The following is a 17,244-nucleotide window of genomic DNA, read 5'->3' as shown; positions in this document are numbered from 1 at the left end:
TGTCTATAGCAAATATCTAGCGTGGGAAAGTGTAAAAAAAGGTTACTATACTTTATTATGATTTCCAAAGTTCATCTTACCTCTGGAAGGTCAAGAATGGAAAAATCATCATTAGCTAAAGTGAAACCTAACACTAACCTGACGATAAAAGGTCATCATGAGTCTAAAGTGAACATGGAATATGCTACATGAAGATTTCACACAGTTAACTTTAGGCATTTTCTTTTCCTTTCCATTATATCTGTACATTTCATCTATCTGTGTGTGCATGTTTTATGTACATAGACGTCACATCCTTCATACCAAGGAAAAATGAAAATGGCATTACATTTTCTCTGTAGTACTCTTATAAAGAATGACTTAAGAATTCCTAGGCCAGTGTATAGAAACATGTTGTTTAAAAGCAAAGATATAGTTTTCATATTGTCAGATGCAAAATATTCCATTTTAAGAGCATATTAGTTTTTTAAGCGATATATTGATAATTTATAATGTTTTACTATATACTTGATTTTCACTCATGAGAATAGTTTGTATTTTTTGTCATTCTTAATTTCTGTATCCCTATCTTAAATTATGATGGAGGATTAAGAAAGAAACACTTTTGCAAGCCTGCCATATAGTACATGCCTAGAATCCCACACTGTGGATGAGGCAGAAGGATCACAAGTTTGAGGCCACCTTAGACTACATGGCAATACTCTATCTCTAGAAAAAAAGAACAGAAGAAGAGAGAGAGAGAAAAATAGAGAGAGAGAGAGGAAAGAATGAAAGAATGCAAAAGGTTGTTGAAAATTAAGAATTTCAAAAAGAATTGCTATAATTGGCCTTTTGCCTGCAAATGGGTTAAGCAAATAAAATGTGTTTAAATTTATTCATTTAATATTTTGTTTTTAATTAAGAAATAATAATTGTGTATATATATGGGGTAGAGTATAATGTTTTGTTATTTTTATGCATTATAGCTTGATTAAATGAAGCAAGCTAATGTATCCATCATCTAAAAGCCTGAAGTAGTTAAAATGTTCACTAGAGGTCAGAGCCATGATATTCCAGGCCTTAGGTTTGACTTTTGGGAAGTCTAGATAGAGGAAGAAATTCAACTGAGTACAAGCACACAACAAAATTCTGACCTAAGACAAGATGGTAATGCTGGTTTCTCAGAGTGATACATAACTCAAGTTTTTGAAATACTTATTAAAATGAGAGTCTGTTATAACTTACAGTTTTAGTGTTAGTCCTAAATGAAGATACTGTTATCAAGTAATAGACTGATTTAATTTTATGTCATTAAATACATCTTATTAATGATACTTTGGATACTTTGGAATTGTCCTTTTATTGAATATAAAAAGATATTTCTTCTTATTAAAATTAACCTTCATCATCAAGAAAAAAGTTTAATTTTTTGACACTCTATATAATTTATCTCCAAACTCTGATTTCCCCAATGCCAAAATATATATGGAGTTAAAATTAAGTCTATTAGAACTGTCCCTGCTAGGAGGTGTTAAAAAACAACCATCTATAACAAGGAATAATATGCTAATAACAAAAATATACCTGTAATCACTCTTATGTGGCAATTAAAACTGTGCAATAAACTAATCAAATGTCTCATATTTCTAATATAAAAACAATTATATTACCCATAGCAAAAGTAGTGTGGGAGCCATCTTCGAAGATGGTATCTGATGATTCTTATCTCTCAATATTTGTGTCTCTTGTTTTTCCCTTCCTCATTGAATAGGGTTGTCTTGTGCAGCTAATAAGATACTGCAAAAATCATGATGACTTCTGAGACTAAGTCATAAAAGACAAAACAGCTCCTACCTTGCTCACTGCTGGACCTCTAATTTTAGAGGAAGCTCATTGCCATGTTATGAACACATCCAAATAGCACTGTGGAGATAACCTCATGGCAACTAATTAAGGCCATCTGCCAGTAACTAACACTAGCATTAACTTCCTAGGTGTATGAGTGTGGTACCTTTGAAGCAGGTCCTCCAGTCTAAATCAAGCCTTCAGATGGCCAGCTGCTGGTAACATCTTCATTGCAAACTTGTGAGACTCTAAGCCATAACCATCAAGTTAATCTGCTCCTTTACTCCTTACCCATAGAAACTGAGATAATAACTTTATTGGTTCAAGCTGCTAAGTTTGGAATTGATTTGTTAATTAGAAATAGATAACTAATAAAGGAAGCAGATATATGAGAAAGCACACGGACTAAGAGACTGACAAATATAAAATGTGTTCTGATGGAAACTTTAAGCTGAGTGCTCTTGGACCAGTTATTTTCAGTCTCTTGTGTCTCATTTTATCATCAGTAAACTGAAGATAGTATATTTTACTTTATAGGGGTCTGAAGAATGAATGAGATAAAAAAATTTAAAGGACCTTGAAAGTGGTTTTTACACAATAAGTATACGTTTCTTTTCTTTAAATTGTGTTGTATTTTACAGTTTCTTGTTTAAAGGGTTTCAAAGCAATTATTTGTAGCACACAGAAAATGGACTTTATGAGGTGCTGAAGAACTGCAGGCAAAGAAAGGGCAAGGCATTTTCAGGCTCAGTCTTTTTTTATTCTTGTATATTTATCTGAATGAAAATCTGGCTTTGAAGATCTTGATTTAAAGGAGATGGGTATTTATAAACATGTCCTTAAATATAGGTAAAAAGATTGTTTTCATTTTTTCTTATTTATATAAGCTTCAAGTAAAAAAGATCTCTAGGAGGAAAACAAAATTCTCCAAACCTTGCAAAAACCTTTACTCCATTCTGATAGCATCTTGCTCCTGGATGGGGTCTCAGGTGTCAAAAAGACAACTCTGAAATATGTTGTATCTGTGGTTACTATGTGTCCATCTTATTCCATTTTTTTCTTTTCCTTCTCTAAGTGAATTAGGAAGTTATCAACCTGAAATGTCTTTACTGTTGGTATTCATCATGGATATTTCAAATTACTTTTGACAGATTCTGCAGGGCCATGACCTATGCTAGGTGCCATAGTAAATGGGATAAATCCATGGACTCTTCATAAAGATTTATAAGACTTCCTGAGTTTAAATTCTAACTCTGCCCCTGACTGTACCAACTTGTCCAAACAACTTAAAAAACATACTGTACTTGCGTTTCTCCAAGAAAATAGATAAGAACAAAAATTGTATCTACCTTACAGGCTTGTTATGAGAATAAAGTTGGTTAATATTTGATGGCAACTTAGAACACTACCTGTCAAACAATAATAGATAGTTTTACATTTTGATGAAGTAAATATTTGAATAGCTTGGACCTTTATGATAGTTTCACTTAGTATAATAACAATAATTCAGCAACCAAAATCTATATTTCTCCTTCATTCTACATGCACTTTTTTTGCTTTGTTATAGTTTTAAAATGAAATTATTTTAATAATATTTTAGAATTTGTATCTTTCCTGAAATACAACTACAAACAATGATGAATATGTACTTCACTCTGAGTTTGTGCCTTTCCCAAATGTGTCTGATTTTCATAGCTGCTAGGTTTTTCACAGGTGAGTGTGTGGTGGAGAGGACATTAATTAGGGACAATCTATTTTTTCCTCGTTAGCAAGTGGTTCTGAACTTCATTGAGAATCTAATAACAGTGATAATTCATCTCACCAGTAGGGAAAAAGATCACTGAAGCAATGACTATGGTCACCAATTGACCCTTTTCTACATTTTTTATAGGTCAAGAAAGTGAATTAAGTGATTATTGTGGCCTTTTTTGGAAATGGTTTCTGAATTTAGAAAAACGAATAAGAGGTAGACCAGGAAAACAAATCCAGAACATCACAAAGTATTGGAAATAAGGTGATCGTTAACAAAGGTGCTCTCATTTGGACTATGTGCAATAATTCTGATTGCTAGCTTCTAATAAAGTAATGCTGCAGCTTAAAACTGACTTTGAAAGTCAGGTACAAAAGTCATTGCTATTTAAATTGTAGATCATGGAGAATCAGAGATTTGGGAGCTCTTGCAAGTATGTCTTAATGGATGGAAGTTTTGAACAGGTGGTATTGAAGCTCCATTTGCCTCACATCTACTAAAGAAGTGTTGTGTCTACAGACATTGCTTCTTAATTGGGCATCCAAGTAAGATTGTATTTGAACAAAAAGTTCCATCATTTTCAAATGGTTCAGAAACACTCTTGTAGATGTTAGTCCATATAGATGATCACAAGCAATATTTTTCAAACTGGATAATCAGAATATGAGGAAGACTATATTGGCAGATATATTGTCTTCTTGGGTGGAATGAGGGTGACCATAAACCAGTTGATCTAACTGATAGTATTTAAAAATATGGGGTCTTCCACAAAGCCACACAGAAGCAAATTTAGAACTAGTAAAAGGCATAAGTTAATTTGTAAAAAAAGGCTAAAATTTGAACAGCCTTAATTACAAAAGGTTACATAAAAAGCAGCTATGAAATTTTAGGTAAAAAGATAGCCAGTTCAGAACAAATAAAATAACTATGAAGATAGCCTTTATTATTAGATTAAATCTTATGTAAAAGTTAGAGAGTTGTCTTCCACAACCTTACATCTTGATTCCAATTTCAAAAAATAATCACCTGCTTGTATTACATTCCTTCTCACACACTGTGGCAATATGCACATTCTTGTGTGGTTTTTATCAGATCTCTGTTCAGACATTTAGCTGAAACTAGTTAAGAATCATGACCTGAGTATGGAAAACTCATACACATATGTTGGACAATATGGGATTATCAATATTTAGGATTTTGAAGTTAAAAATGGCAATTTCACATGGTTCAGCCTAAGATTTTCTTGAATATGTTCCTCCCTAGTTTTGAAGCAAAATATACATTATATAGATGATAGATATCCTCCCTTCTGCATTACATCTTCTAGTTAACCCACAGGTGTCTCATGCTTCCTATATGGCTTGATAAGAGCAGTTGAAGAGGCTCGAATGAGACTGTTGTTTGAACATAAAAGAGAGAATTGTCAGTCTATGTCTTTTCCTTGCTCAATAGCTCTTGCCAAGATTTCGGGGGCATCTCAAGGGCATAACAGTACAGAGCTGAAATTAGAGTAGCCCTAAAATCCCCTTGGTTAGTCCTTTATGTATTTTATTTCCTTTACAGACTCTGTTGTGATAGAGTATCTAAAACACAGTGTTCTATAAAACAAAATGTTAAAACTATCTTGTGGGAGAGTAAGGCAGGTGAAAGGGTTGAGGCTCATTAAGGCAGCCAGGCAGAAACAGCAGCTCCTATTGCTTTTGAAGTGCTCTTGTGGAAGCTATGTGCAAGTCCTTCAGAGGTGGGTTTACCTCCCAAGTAAACGTGGTTGCAAGGAAGAGCCTTGGTGTGCTGGTTCAGAAGGAAGGGAAAAGAAATTTAAAAAATGAAAGGCATCACCGATGGGGAATTTGCAGGAATTTCTGAGATTATATAAACCAATGTGGACATTTCTTCTGGATGCTATTAGCTACTCATCCTCCCATACAGGCCCCTTCAGTCAGCCTGCCCGTAAGGAGGCTGCTGAGAATCATTCAAGCCAGTTAAAGAGATGTCTTAAAGTAGTATCGGAAACACAAACACATTAGCTCCAAGTGCTTGAAACACAGTAATGATCACAAAGCCCTTACTTCTTCTCTCCTTTGTACCATTCAAAGGCTGGAGGCGGCACACCTGCACCTTCACATCTGATCAGTCCACTGCGTCCGGGGGTCACAGTGCCAGATTTAATTTCCTGAATTGTAGGAGCAACTGAAAAGGAAACAAAAAACCTGGTGGGTAAAGAAAAATAATCATAAGCAGAAATATAACATATGTATTTTTTATTCCTTCCATATTCAAAGCAATCCTATGCCTGATAGACTAATGCATCACATATTCAGTGTTTTATGCTTCAAACACAAGACTAGTCATTTTCAGTTTCATTTTTCAAGTTGGACAATAGATGAATGTTCTTGGAGAGTACAGAGTAAATGCAATACATTTTAGCCTTGCTTCCTAGTGGAAAAATAGCGTGGTGAGGGAACACTTCATCTATACTCCAGTCAAACTACATTCCAATAATAGCTTTCATTTATTCAGTGATCACTGGGAACTAGTCCTTGGGCTAGGTGTTTTATGTTCCTGATTTCCTGACCATAATGCTCTAATCTAGCTGGTATTATCCCTATTTTACAAATGTCAGAACTGAATTTCAGAGAGGGTAAATAATTCTTTAAGGTCACACAGCTACTTAGTTGCAGGATTTGTATTTGAAGTTAGCCACGTTGACTCAAGCCTGGGTTCTTTTCAGTATTCTGTGTTTTTTCCTTCCCTTCTCCCACGTGTTGGCAATATAGTAATGTCGTCATGTGGTTTTGACTACCTGGATTCTTTTCTGCTTCCAAAAATTCGATGCTTGTTTTAGGTGTTACTACCTCCATACTCTTCATTGTAGCTTTAGCTAGCAATAGCTTTCCCTTCTCTGGGCAGTTTATCTGAATTTTTCAAACTATATAGTTTCTCTCTTGAATTATAATTATTTATGAATATGCCACACTTCATAGTCAGCACCCTGATGACAGGGTGCACTTATGATTTGTCTTTTCACATTTAGAGATCAGAGCACAGTGTCTAGCACAAAGGGATTTTTTTGTAGCACAGGCATTTCTTTATTTATCAAGTGATTACAGAGCCCTTAATATATGCCATTCATTTCTTAAGGCACAAAGAAAGCCAGTTCCTGACATGATTAAGTTTACATTCTAGATAGGGTGGGACATGAAAAGCCAGACAATAAACAGTGAATATAATACACATACAGCTTAATAAAATGTTAGGAGGTGATAGGTGAGGCTGAGAATGTACCTCAGGAGTACAGTGCTTGCCTAGCCTGGGCTGGGCCTTCAATTTGCTCCCTAGAACTTCAAAAAAGGAAAAAAAAATAAAAAGAAGGAAGTGATAAACAATACAGTAAAACAAAAAGCAAAAACCTTATAGCAGCAAAGTAAGAAGAATTATAGGAAGGAATGGAATACAATTTTATATAGAGTGATCTGAGAAGTCTGCATTGAGAAAGAAAGATTTATGAAAAGGTGGAGATAAGTGAGTTAGCTTTGTGAATATCTGAAGAAAGTTTTCCAGGAAGAGAGAATGGCTTGCAGTATAGCCCTAAGACTAAAGGATTCTTGTTGTTTTGAAATAGCAAGATCAATGTGACTGGAGCAAAAAGAGAAAGCAGAGGGATTAGAGCCAAAGATGAGCAAAGGATGGGGGAATATGGCAGGACCATTTGGGCATGTTATGGTTTTTACTTGTTATTTGGTGTGCTGGGGATCAAACTCAGGGTCGTAAGCATGCTAGGCAAGTGTCCTACCACTGAGCTGCATCATCAGTCCGTGATCTTTTGAGAGAGACTCTCACTGTATAGTTCAAGGCCCAGCTGGACTTGAACTCATGATCTTCCTTCCATGTCTCCTGAGTGTGGGGATTACAGTTGTGTACCATCACACCTGCCTGAGGATTTGACTTTATTCTGAGTGAAATGATGAGCCACCTCAGAAGAGGGATATAATACTGGGTGATTTGAAAGGATCATTGAGGCTGCTGTCTTGAGGACAGCTTTGTATGAGGGCAGGACAGAAGGAGAAACTTACGTATGTAACTATTGCAAGTAAGGCAAGAGATATAGATGGAACACATAGGGTGGTTGCAGTGGAAATGATGGAAAGTTAATGGTTCTGGGCTCTATTGTAAAGTGGGAGCCAATAGAATTTGTTTCAACAGAATCTCTCTCTCTCTCTCTCTCTCTCTTTCTCTTCCTCAATCTCTCAGAACTGGGATTGAACTCAGGACTGGGATTGAATTCAGGACTTCATGCCTGCTAGGCAAGCACTCTACTACTTGAACCATACCCCAGTCATTTTGCTTTTAGTTTGATTTTCAGATAAAGTGTCCCACAACATTTACCCAGTTGGCATCATCTTCCTGTCTCTGCTTCTTGATTACCTGAGATTAGAGGCATTCACCACCATGTCTGGCCCCCAATAGGATTTCTTTACAGAATGAAGTAAGATATTAAAAAAAATAGAAGAGTCACAGGTTTAGGTTCATTAGGTTTAAGTTGCTGGAAGGTCAGTAAGAATGCCAGTTCATGAAGATGGGGAGGAGTACAAACAGAAGATTTTTAGAGGGAGATATAGGAGTTGGATACATCTGCCTTTTCATAAATATTTTTTTCTGCCATGTTTTTAATGTAGTACATATTTTAAATAATACTATGGGAGAGAGTTCAATACAACTGCAACCTTGATGATGAAAATACTTGGTAATTCAGAAATATGACCTAAGTAAATGTGTGCTCTGAATATAGAGGTTTATCGAGAAGGCAATAAAAAAATTACAAGGTTTAATGTTTTTTCAATATGTAGTGAATACAAAAACTGTAGGCACTCCTACAACAGAACATTACCTATTCTCTTAAAATCACCCTAGTAACTTCATCATTTTGTTTCAGGGTGATACTTCATTTTGAAATTATAGCACCTCTAATTCATTGTGGTATTTTTATTCAATTTTTAGTTCTAGAAAAAATTGCAAAGTCATATTTTTATTAAAGTACTTGCTATTAACTTGGTGAAAAATAATGCAAGAAAGTTTACTAAAACATTTGAACGAGAAAACATTTTGAGAGTAATATATGTACGCACATGTACATGCAATTATGTATATGTACATAATATACATATGTACCTGCACCCAAACAACACAAAGATTCATTTCATAACTAACTTTTATGTTAAGCCAAAATCTGTGTCCCTTTTATAAAGCAGTCAAACATACAAAAGATATCTGTAAATAAAACCTCACTAATCTGTTGATTTTTATAACACTGTTTTGCTTGTGAGAGATGCAGGTAAGATTGTCATTTCACCATTGTTCTCACAGACTTTCATCTCCCTCTCTCTGTCACACTAACAGGCTGTAATCTTTTATGATAGCCAACTATTATTGAAGATGAAATAACCGTATGCAACAGGAGATCCATCACAAGCTTCTATTGATAACCTGGTTAGTTTAATTACTCTCTTGCTTGTCAAGGGGGCCATGACTCATTACAAACAGAAGCATGAAATCCAGAACACTACCTGAAAACCCAGGTGTAATGAATTAAAATAAAACTCTAATTCATCATTAAAAGGCTTTTGTACAGTACAGTGTGAATATAGCTCAGCACTACGTGCTTCACAACAAAAGAAAAGGGATATAATCCTGCTACATTGGAGAAACAGGCTGCTGTGATGGACACTGTGAATAGAAAGAACCTAAAATATCATAGGGAAGCATGGATAAACAGCAAATCAATAATAATATGCATAAGAAAATGTCCAAAGAACGTTTTGTGTAGTAGAGAGTTAAAGGACTATGGACTGTGGTATAGTCAATGTGGAGAAGGCATCCTCAGGCAGATTTCATTTTATGGCTACAATTATAAACTTCAACCTAAAGGCTGTATTGATTTTTCTTAAGGACATGAAAATTTGCATTACTTATTCATATTACTGTGCATCTTTTGGAAATGACTCTTTGAGAAGATTCATTCATTTACTTTTCGTTCCTTCATCAGTTCAAAAAATAAATATTTTTATTAGAGATCCCATTAATGAAAAATAATATTCCTGGATTTATGCCGCTAATATAAACTGATATCAACTCAAATGGATATAAAGCAGAGTAAAGGAAAACAGCAGAGCCAGGTATATTATTTTATATGATACTGTTAGAGCTCCTTACTTGTAAGGTAATATTTGACCAGAAAATTAAATGATGTGACAAAAGGAGTCATATGGCTATCTGTAGGCATTATTACAACATGAGGAAACTGTGAGGGTACATATCATGGTTGGGGAGCATACCTGAAGTTCAAACATGTTTAGCAGGTTGACTTTTAGCATGCTGGTTAAAACACAGCAAAAATTGTTAACATGGCTTGAGCAGAATACAGGAGAAGAAGATTCCAGAAAAACATCATGGAGCACACAATTGGGGACCAGATTTTGTACTTTACCATGGTAGCCCATGGTAAAGGCTTTGAATATTATTCCAAGAGTATGAGGTTGGGGAGATTTTGAGTAGAAGAGTGATATTTGACTTAAATTCCATAAAGATTCTTTGACTATTGTGGAGGACACTATCTGCAAAGAGGCAGGAGAGGAAACAGTCAGGACAACTGGGAGACTGGTGTAGTAATCCTTGGTATGATAAGAAAGTCATTGGCCATTCAAGTATGATACATTTGATACATTGTAAGAACCTTTGTAAATGCTACAATGTGCCCCCACCAAGCAGAACAATAAAAAAAGCAGGAATTGAGAAAAAAAATTAAATGTACTCTTGGTCACACTGTACGTAAGTCAACTCCTTTAAGTTGACTAGCAATGAGTGAACATTTTCAGTGAAATTCCAAGTTTCGCCATTCCTGTGATTTTGTGTAAATGAGTTGTATAATCAACCACAGAAATATCTAATTTACACTCAGTAGGTTTCTTTTAGACAGTGCCTCTCTGAGATTGTGTTATCAGTGTACATGTTATGAATCTTTTTCTGGACAGAGTCTTTTTAACACTATGTGGCCATAGAATTCCAAAAGGTTTCATTTGAGCTTCTTGTGGACTTGGTGTTTCTTAGACCATATTCTGAGTGTGTTAGGTTGCTGGACTATTGGATCTTTAAATTCTAGGCCCCCATCTTTGATTGTGTGATCCTTGTTGTTAACATGAATAGTCATTATTAGTTCTGCAAGCTTCAAAGTTCTTATGTGCAATATTGAACTTATAAATTTCATGTGAGGAAGAAGTTTCAATTACTTTCATCATAAAGATATGCTCATTTACTTCCCTGGGATAATGACCCTGATAACACTTATGACTAATTAATTTCCAAATAGAGCTGTAACAGTGAGAATTAAGAGTATGCTTGGACAAGTTCTCCAAAATATTCCATTTTAAGAAATCCTATTGGCTCCTTCCTTGGAAAGATGATTACATAATATAACCTGAATAATTTCTTCCATATCTGCTTTCTTTCATCACTATGCTTTTGACTACTGTTCTGAATTTTGACACTGCATCAATAATGTAAGCTGAATTTACTAAAAGGAGGAGTATACATATATTCATCTTTATGCATTTACATTTCAGGAACTGCTTTTTCTTGTAGAGTTATTTTTTGTTCTGCTCAGTTATACTCTTTCAATAACACCGAAGTAGCAAGAAAAATAAGTGCTTGAGTTCCTCAAATTCACAGGTACAACGGTATCCTTTGGAATAGACTGATATGTGGGCACGGCTGATATTTAAGTACAAAACCCTTGTGCCGAATTGTATATGACTGTGAGCTGAAGCAATTGCACAGTGAAAAATCAATTTCAGAGAAATATTAGTAGACAGATGTAGGTAACAGCAAAGAACAGATGTTGAGGAAAACCAGGAAAGGGGTCAACAAGGGATATTTAACACCTGTATGATTAGATGCTCCAAAAGGAAGAGACATTCCTTTTCATTTACTCTGTGGGATTATTTCCTTGTATTGTTTAGCCAGTCATTTTAGGAGGAATATAATGAAAGGTTCTTCATCCAAAACTCCAGGCTCTGCAGGTGCAAGCAACAGAAACTCTGTACTTGGCACAGGAAAAGTCTAATCAAGATTCATTTTCTTAGTTACATGACAATAGCCACAAAGACCTTCTTTTACCATCCTCAATCAGAACTTTGGTATGAATGTAGTCTCATTATCAAAAAACGAGTGAGTCAAAAAAACTGCTTTAATAGCCTAAGTAGACGTAGTTGAAATAAAACCCATGTACCTAAAAATGAAGGGTAATGATGAAGACACTACACTAAAAAACTACAGTAACAAAGAATAGTGCCTAAATAGGAATAGTAAATTTAGTTTTTCTCATGGAAGGAAACCATGAAGAACTCAGTCCTATACAAGCTACATATTTTGATTTCACTGTTAAGTGAGCACACTGGCCTTAGTCTAGATTCTAGAATTTATAGATTAGCCTAAGGCTGACTTGATCAAGCAGATAGTCTTTGAAAAAATTTTAAGGCTTCTAGTACCTACTAGACAACAAAGCATATAACATCTGATCAATACATGTTTTTAAATTTTTTGCAGGGACCTTTGAGAAGAGTAGGCAAATGCTTTATCACTGAGTCAGATCCCTAGCCCTTCAACACACTATTGTTACAGATGAGGACTATGATAGCTGAAAATATCTTTCTTGAAGAACACAGGTAGAAACTCAGCGTGCAAAATAATGACAGAGTTTATCACAGATTTCACAGAACAAGATCACAGGGTCAACATACTCTTTCCATGAAGCAAATATGTCCTTGGTTTACAAACTAATTTTACTTTAAGGGGACCTAAGAACTTCATTTTATTGGTAAGAGAAAGTAGTAATGAATTTATCTAATCATATATATATACACATATATATATATTATTTTTTACCAAAATACAGTATAATCATTATCAGCATGATTTAAGGATGTTTACATTGACTCCATTCCCTGATCAGCATTCACAGGGGATGAAAACTATTCCCTTTTTCGTGTACCTTCAGCTTTTCCCAAAGCTTAACACAAAGGTAAAATAGAGTCACAAAAAGCCTTTACTTTGCAGTCAAATAATAGTGGGTCTACCATTCATTGAGCTACCTCTCTTTTAAATTTTCTTCTTTGTAAAAGAAATAGTACCTCCTTCACAGAAGTGCTGTACAGACAATATAAAACTACTCAGGGAAGTGCTGACCTTAGAGTTTGTACTGAGTTAGCAGTGAAAAAAAAACATTATCTAAAATAGGAATTATTATAAGGGAATAGGGTAGCACAGTCAGGCTCCCTTTAAGAGTATGGAATCATGTTAAGATACAGACAAAGGAAACTTTATCTGTATCATATCATTGCCATAGTACTGTGAACATGTGATTAATTTAATTAGAAACTGGATTAGTGTCCAGTTTACTGTCCCAGAATTTTGTCTATACACAGCTTTTTAGTGTAGTTAATCAAGAAAATCTTTTCTGTAAGGCAGATGTGGTAGACTTTGCCTTATTTTTCCTTGGCTGAAGAACAAGAGGTCTAGGTTTCCTAATGTGATAGTGATAGAACATGTAGTATATATACAACATGATGGTATCCCTTCTAGCAAAATGTACAACTATAGTGGGGATTATTTGTTTCAGTATACAAAATCAATGTATGGGTTCAGTTAAACATATGATGAAGTCATTTTTTTCTTTCACAAGAAAGACAATGATAGAATTTCACAGTAAATTTGACCTTAATGGTTTCATTAAATATTTAATATCCAATATAACAGTGTACTGGGCTGTGATCTCTGATTCCCTTGTACTACTAAAGCTACAGGAAAAAAAAGCAAACAGTTTGGTAAGAAATTTCATAAAGCTAAGATACATGACTATATATAAAATCTTCTTTTAGTAACATTAATGAAGGTCTTGCACTGGCCTCTTGTATGCTCAAAGAAATATCTTTCCACTGCTTAAGACTAAAGCGTAACACATTTTTTCCCAAGCTCAAATTTCATGCTATTAGAATATTTAACTCTTTAAGGAGTTAAATATACTAAGCTATTACTAGTCATTTACATTGTGGTGTAAATAGCATGAAATTATGGTTATGAGTGTGCACCTGATAGAGGTCATTAAAAGGTGGGTGGATGAATGAATGAATGGGTTAAATATAATTCATGAAGAAGCCTAAAGTGCAGTAAGGAGAGAAAGGGTTGCATAAAGAGAATCCATTCAGATCATGCTTTTGACGAGGGTCAGCTCCAGTGAAATTACATCTTGAAGTCGCACTTCCCTTGTAGTCAGCAGTGCTCATGTGAGTGATGCATCCACTGTAAAATATGCCTGAGATTTATTGGGCCACCAGCTGTATCAATAGGAATTAAATGGTTCACTGTTTTCCTAGCTCTTCTCCAAACTTGCTTTCTTTAGACTTATTCATGATTTTCTCTTTTCTTTGTTGTCTGTCATGCTGAAATTATAGCTATATGTGACTGATCTGGATATGTTGGACAAGTTTGCAAGAATTGTGAAGTTGGATTCTCCAAAGATATCTTTATTCTTAGCACATACAGTCTTGCGACTGAAGTTACCCTTCAGTACAAACCTTGTGGATCTTCAAACATTTCAGTGCAATCTTTACATATTGAAGTCATTACAAATTTCCTAATATAAAATCATTTTTAGTTAATCCCCACAAAAAGATTAAAATAGTTCCAGCTGTTTCCTGAGATTTACTTGTAAAACATGAGAATATTATTCAGATATTTTTCTGTAGGAAAAATGTTTCTATTTGTATTAATCAATCAAAATATGTTGGAGATTCTATTATGTTTATTGCTATATTTTAAGTCATATTATTCTTTTTGTTGGCAGTACTGTTTTTTCTTAATTCAAGACCTTGAACTTCCTAGTCAGATACTCTACCACTTTAGCAATGCTCTCAATTGTTTTTCTTCAGGTTATTTTTCAGATAAGGTCTTGCACATTTTGCTTGTGACTGGCCTCAGATCAAGATCCTTTTACCTATGACTCCCAGTAGCTGGGATTACAGATGTATACCACCATTCCTGTCTTGTTTGTTGATATGGGGGTCTCACTAACTTTTTGCTTGGTCTCATCTCAAACTGCCATACTTCTGACCTCTGCCAGACAAGTAAGTGGAATTGTACATATAAGGCACTATGCCTAGTCCAAGTGTACTTTAAAAGTGTGTTTTTGAAGGCTGATATTTATCTCTCAAAATATAAGTGAACTAGATATTAAGCATTTAAGGTTCTTGTAAGAAATCAATCTAAAAACGATAATAATGATGTACTTTGTAATAGATGGTGATAACTTTGGTGGACTCTTTCCTTAGGTCATTTCCTCACTGGATAAAATTTCTTTCTGGTTTCAAGGCCAGTTTCCTCCAAAGACCTGATCATAAAGCTGAAGCCATCAGACAGCCTGTGCTGGCTTAATTTCTGGCCTCACAGAATAAGCAGGGAATCACTTTCTTAGTTAACTGAACCATTTGTTATTTCTTCTAGTTACTGTGGCCTTCAATAATCTTAAAATAGAGCATTTAAAAGTTGATTAAAATTCAGTTATTAAAATTATTTAATTCTGGAAAATGAATAATTTATATTGCTAATACATTCTAAACAATCACTTTCAAAACACACTGTCTTAGAGGAAGAGAAATCTCTGAGTACCTAGAAAGAAAAAGAGAAATCAAAGAAAAAGTACAATTTATATCACAGAAATGTAGCTGTAAACTACTCTTTTATCCCTGCCTCCTTCACCCTCAAATGCATGAGGGAGAATGGTAGACAGCAAGATTACAGAAAATAATGTAAAGTGAATGACATTTTCCAAAACTATAAGATTCCCCAGTAAGAAAATTAGCATTAAACTAGAACCACTCTACATCTCCATTTATTTTTAGGTGAGAATCAGCTGTCATTTCAAATCTGCATCCTGGAGGATGTCATGCTGTATTATTTCTTTGTAGTTCAAAGGGTAAAGTGAAGAGAAGTCATGGCTATGCAACAGATGTGCTGTATCCATAGACTTTCCAAGAACTCATGGGCAAGGAGAAAAATGACCTGTGGGAAGTGATAATGGTCATAGAATCAAGAAATAATTTTTTGTTCTCATTTAAAAATCATTGTTTTCTTTTATGGAGAAAGAAAAAGAAATCAGAGAAAGCACAGTAAGTAGTAACTATGTGCAAAAGAATGAGAAGACAAAGTAGAAGAGACATTTTACCTACAAACAATATATCTCAAAAACAAATCAGATATGGGAAGAGAGGTGGTAGGAAAACTGTAATTTTCAAAAACAGTAGTATAAGTTTATTTGGGACTAAGAATATTTTATGGGGAAAAATGTTGCCTTTTCTACAATGATTCAATAAAAACATGGTATGAGAAAACTCTGCTTAATAGCAAAGGTATTTTGACAACTGAACAGTATGATAAGAAAAGTCTGACTGCTAAAAAAAGAAATCCCATGTCAGCAAGAGCAGCACATAAATTATTAGAGAAAATGTTTGGGCTCTTTTCTCTTCTGCTCAGAAAAATTTATAAAATGCATCTGATACCCTCCTTATAATCTTAATCTCACTAAGTGTTCCTTCAGTCAAAATCACTAGATTCTCATTTACTTCTCTCATCCTGCAAAGTTTGTTTTGTGAACTTGGTGAACAGGTATCATTATCAGTTCATCAATATCTTTACAAAGCATTTCTAAGCCTTGAGAGAGTATATAGTGTTGAAAATGCATTAAAATGCATCTAGAATCTAAACCACTTCTCACCAACTCCATAGCTATTATGTAAGTAAACATTTATTTTAAAAGTTATTTTTAATTGACACATAACTGTGTATATGAATGGGGTATGGTGTGATAATTCCTACATGCACACAATGTATAGTGATCTGATCAAAGTAACTAGCATTTTCATCTCCTTAAACATATAGCATTTCTTTGCTTGGTATACAATAGTAGTTTCATCACTGGTCCTTGTGGTTTTGCCTTTGCTTCCTCTACAGGTTGTTCTCAGTACAGTAGCCACAGTATTTATGTTAAAACAAGTGAAATCCTTCATCCTTACTAAACACTACCATTCTTCCCCTTTCATTCAGAGTACAAGTCAAGTTCATTACCATTTTCTACAAAGTACTAAACGATCTGAACTTTCTCTTATTTCTGTGATCACCACTACATCTATCCTCTCTCTAGCCTAATCTGCTCTAGTCATGATGGATTACGATATTTGCAGAACCCAAACCAAGAATGCTGCTTCTTCAGTTTTTAAACTTACTCCTTCCTCAATCTGGAATATTCATTTAAAAAATATCTGTATGTCTTGCTTGCATCCCTCTTTCCTTCTAATCTCTGCTGAAACTATGCTTATTAAAGAGGACCCTCCCCAACCTTTTCTAGAGAATATAAAAGTTAAAATTGCTCATCTTGCAACCTAATCCTTCTTGACATTATTGTTCTTCATATCAATGATCTCTATCTAAGATGGTTTATATTTACTTCTTTGTTCACTAATAGCTTTCTTATCTTCACTCATTGGAATGTAGAAGCCACAAGGGGAATCTTTGTTTTGTTCAACCCCAAACCCAATACCAGTGCCTGAAACATCATAGGCTCTTAA

At 34.6% G+C, this 17,244-nt stretch overlaps 1 protein-coding gene across 1 annotated transcript in view; it reads right to left on the bottom strand.

Annotated features, from left to right (window-relative positions):
* Negr1 (neuronal growth regulator 1) overlaps window positions 1-17,244 on the bottom strand; it is an 845,456-nt gene that overhangs the window by 208,259 nt on the left and 619,953 nt on the right. The window contains exon 5 of the mRNA XM_074079759.1: window positions 5,644-5,764. Within this exon, the coding sequence (XP_073935860.1) occupies window positions 5,644-5,764 (121 nt within the window). The remainder of the gene's footprint in view (window positions 1-5,643; window positions 5,765-17,244) is intronic.

The sequence above is a fragment of the Castor canadensis genome, chromosome 7, assembly GCF_047511655.1.
Source record: "Castor canadensis chromosome 7, mCasCan1.hap1v2, whole genome shotgun sequence".
Lineage (NCBI taxonomy): Eukaryota > Metazoa > Chordata > Mammalia > Rodentia > Castoridae > Castor > Castor canadensis.
The sequence above is the reverse complement of the archived record's forward strand: the minus strand, read 5'-3'. Positions and strand labels throughout refer to the sequence as shown.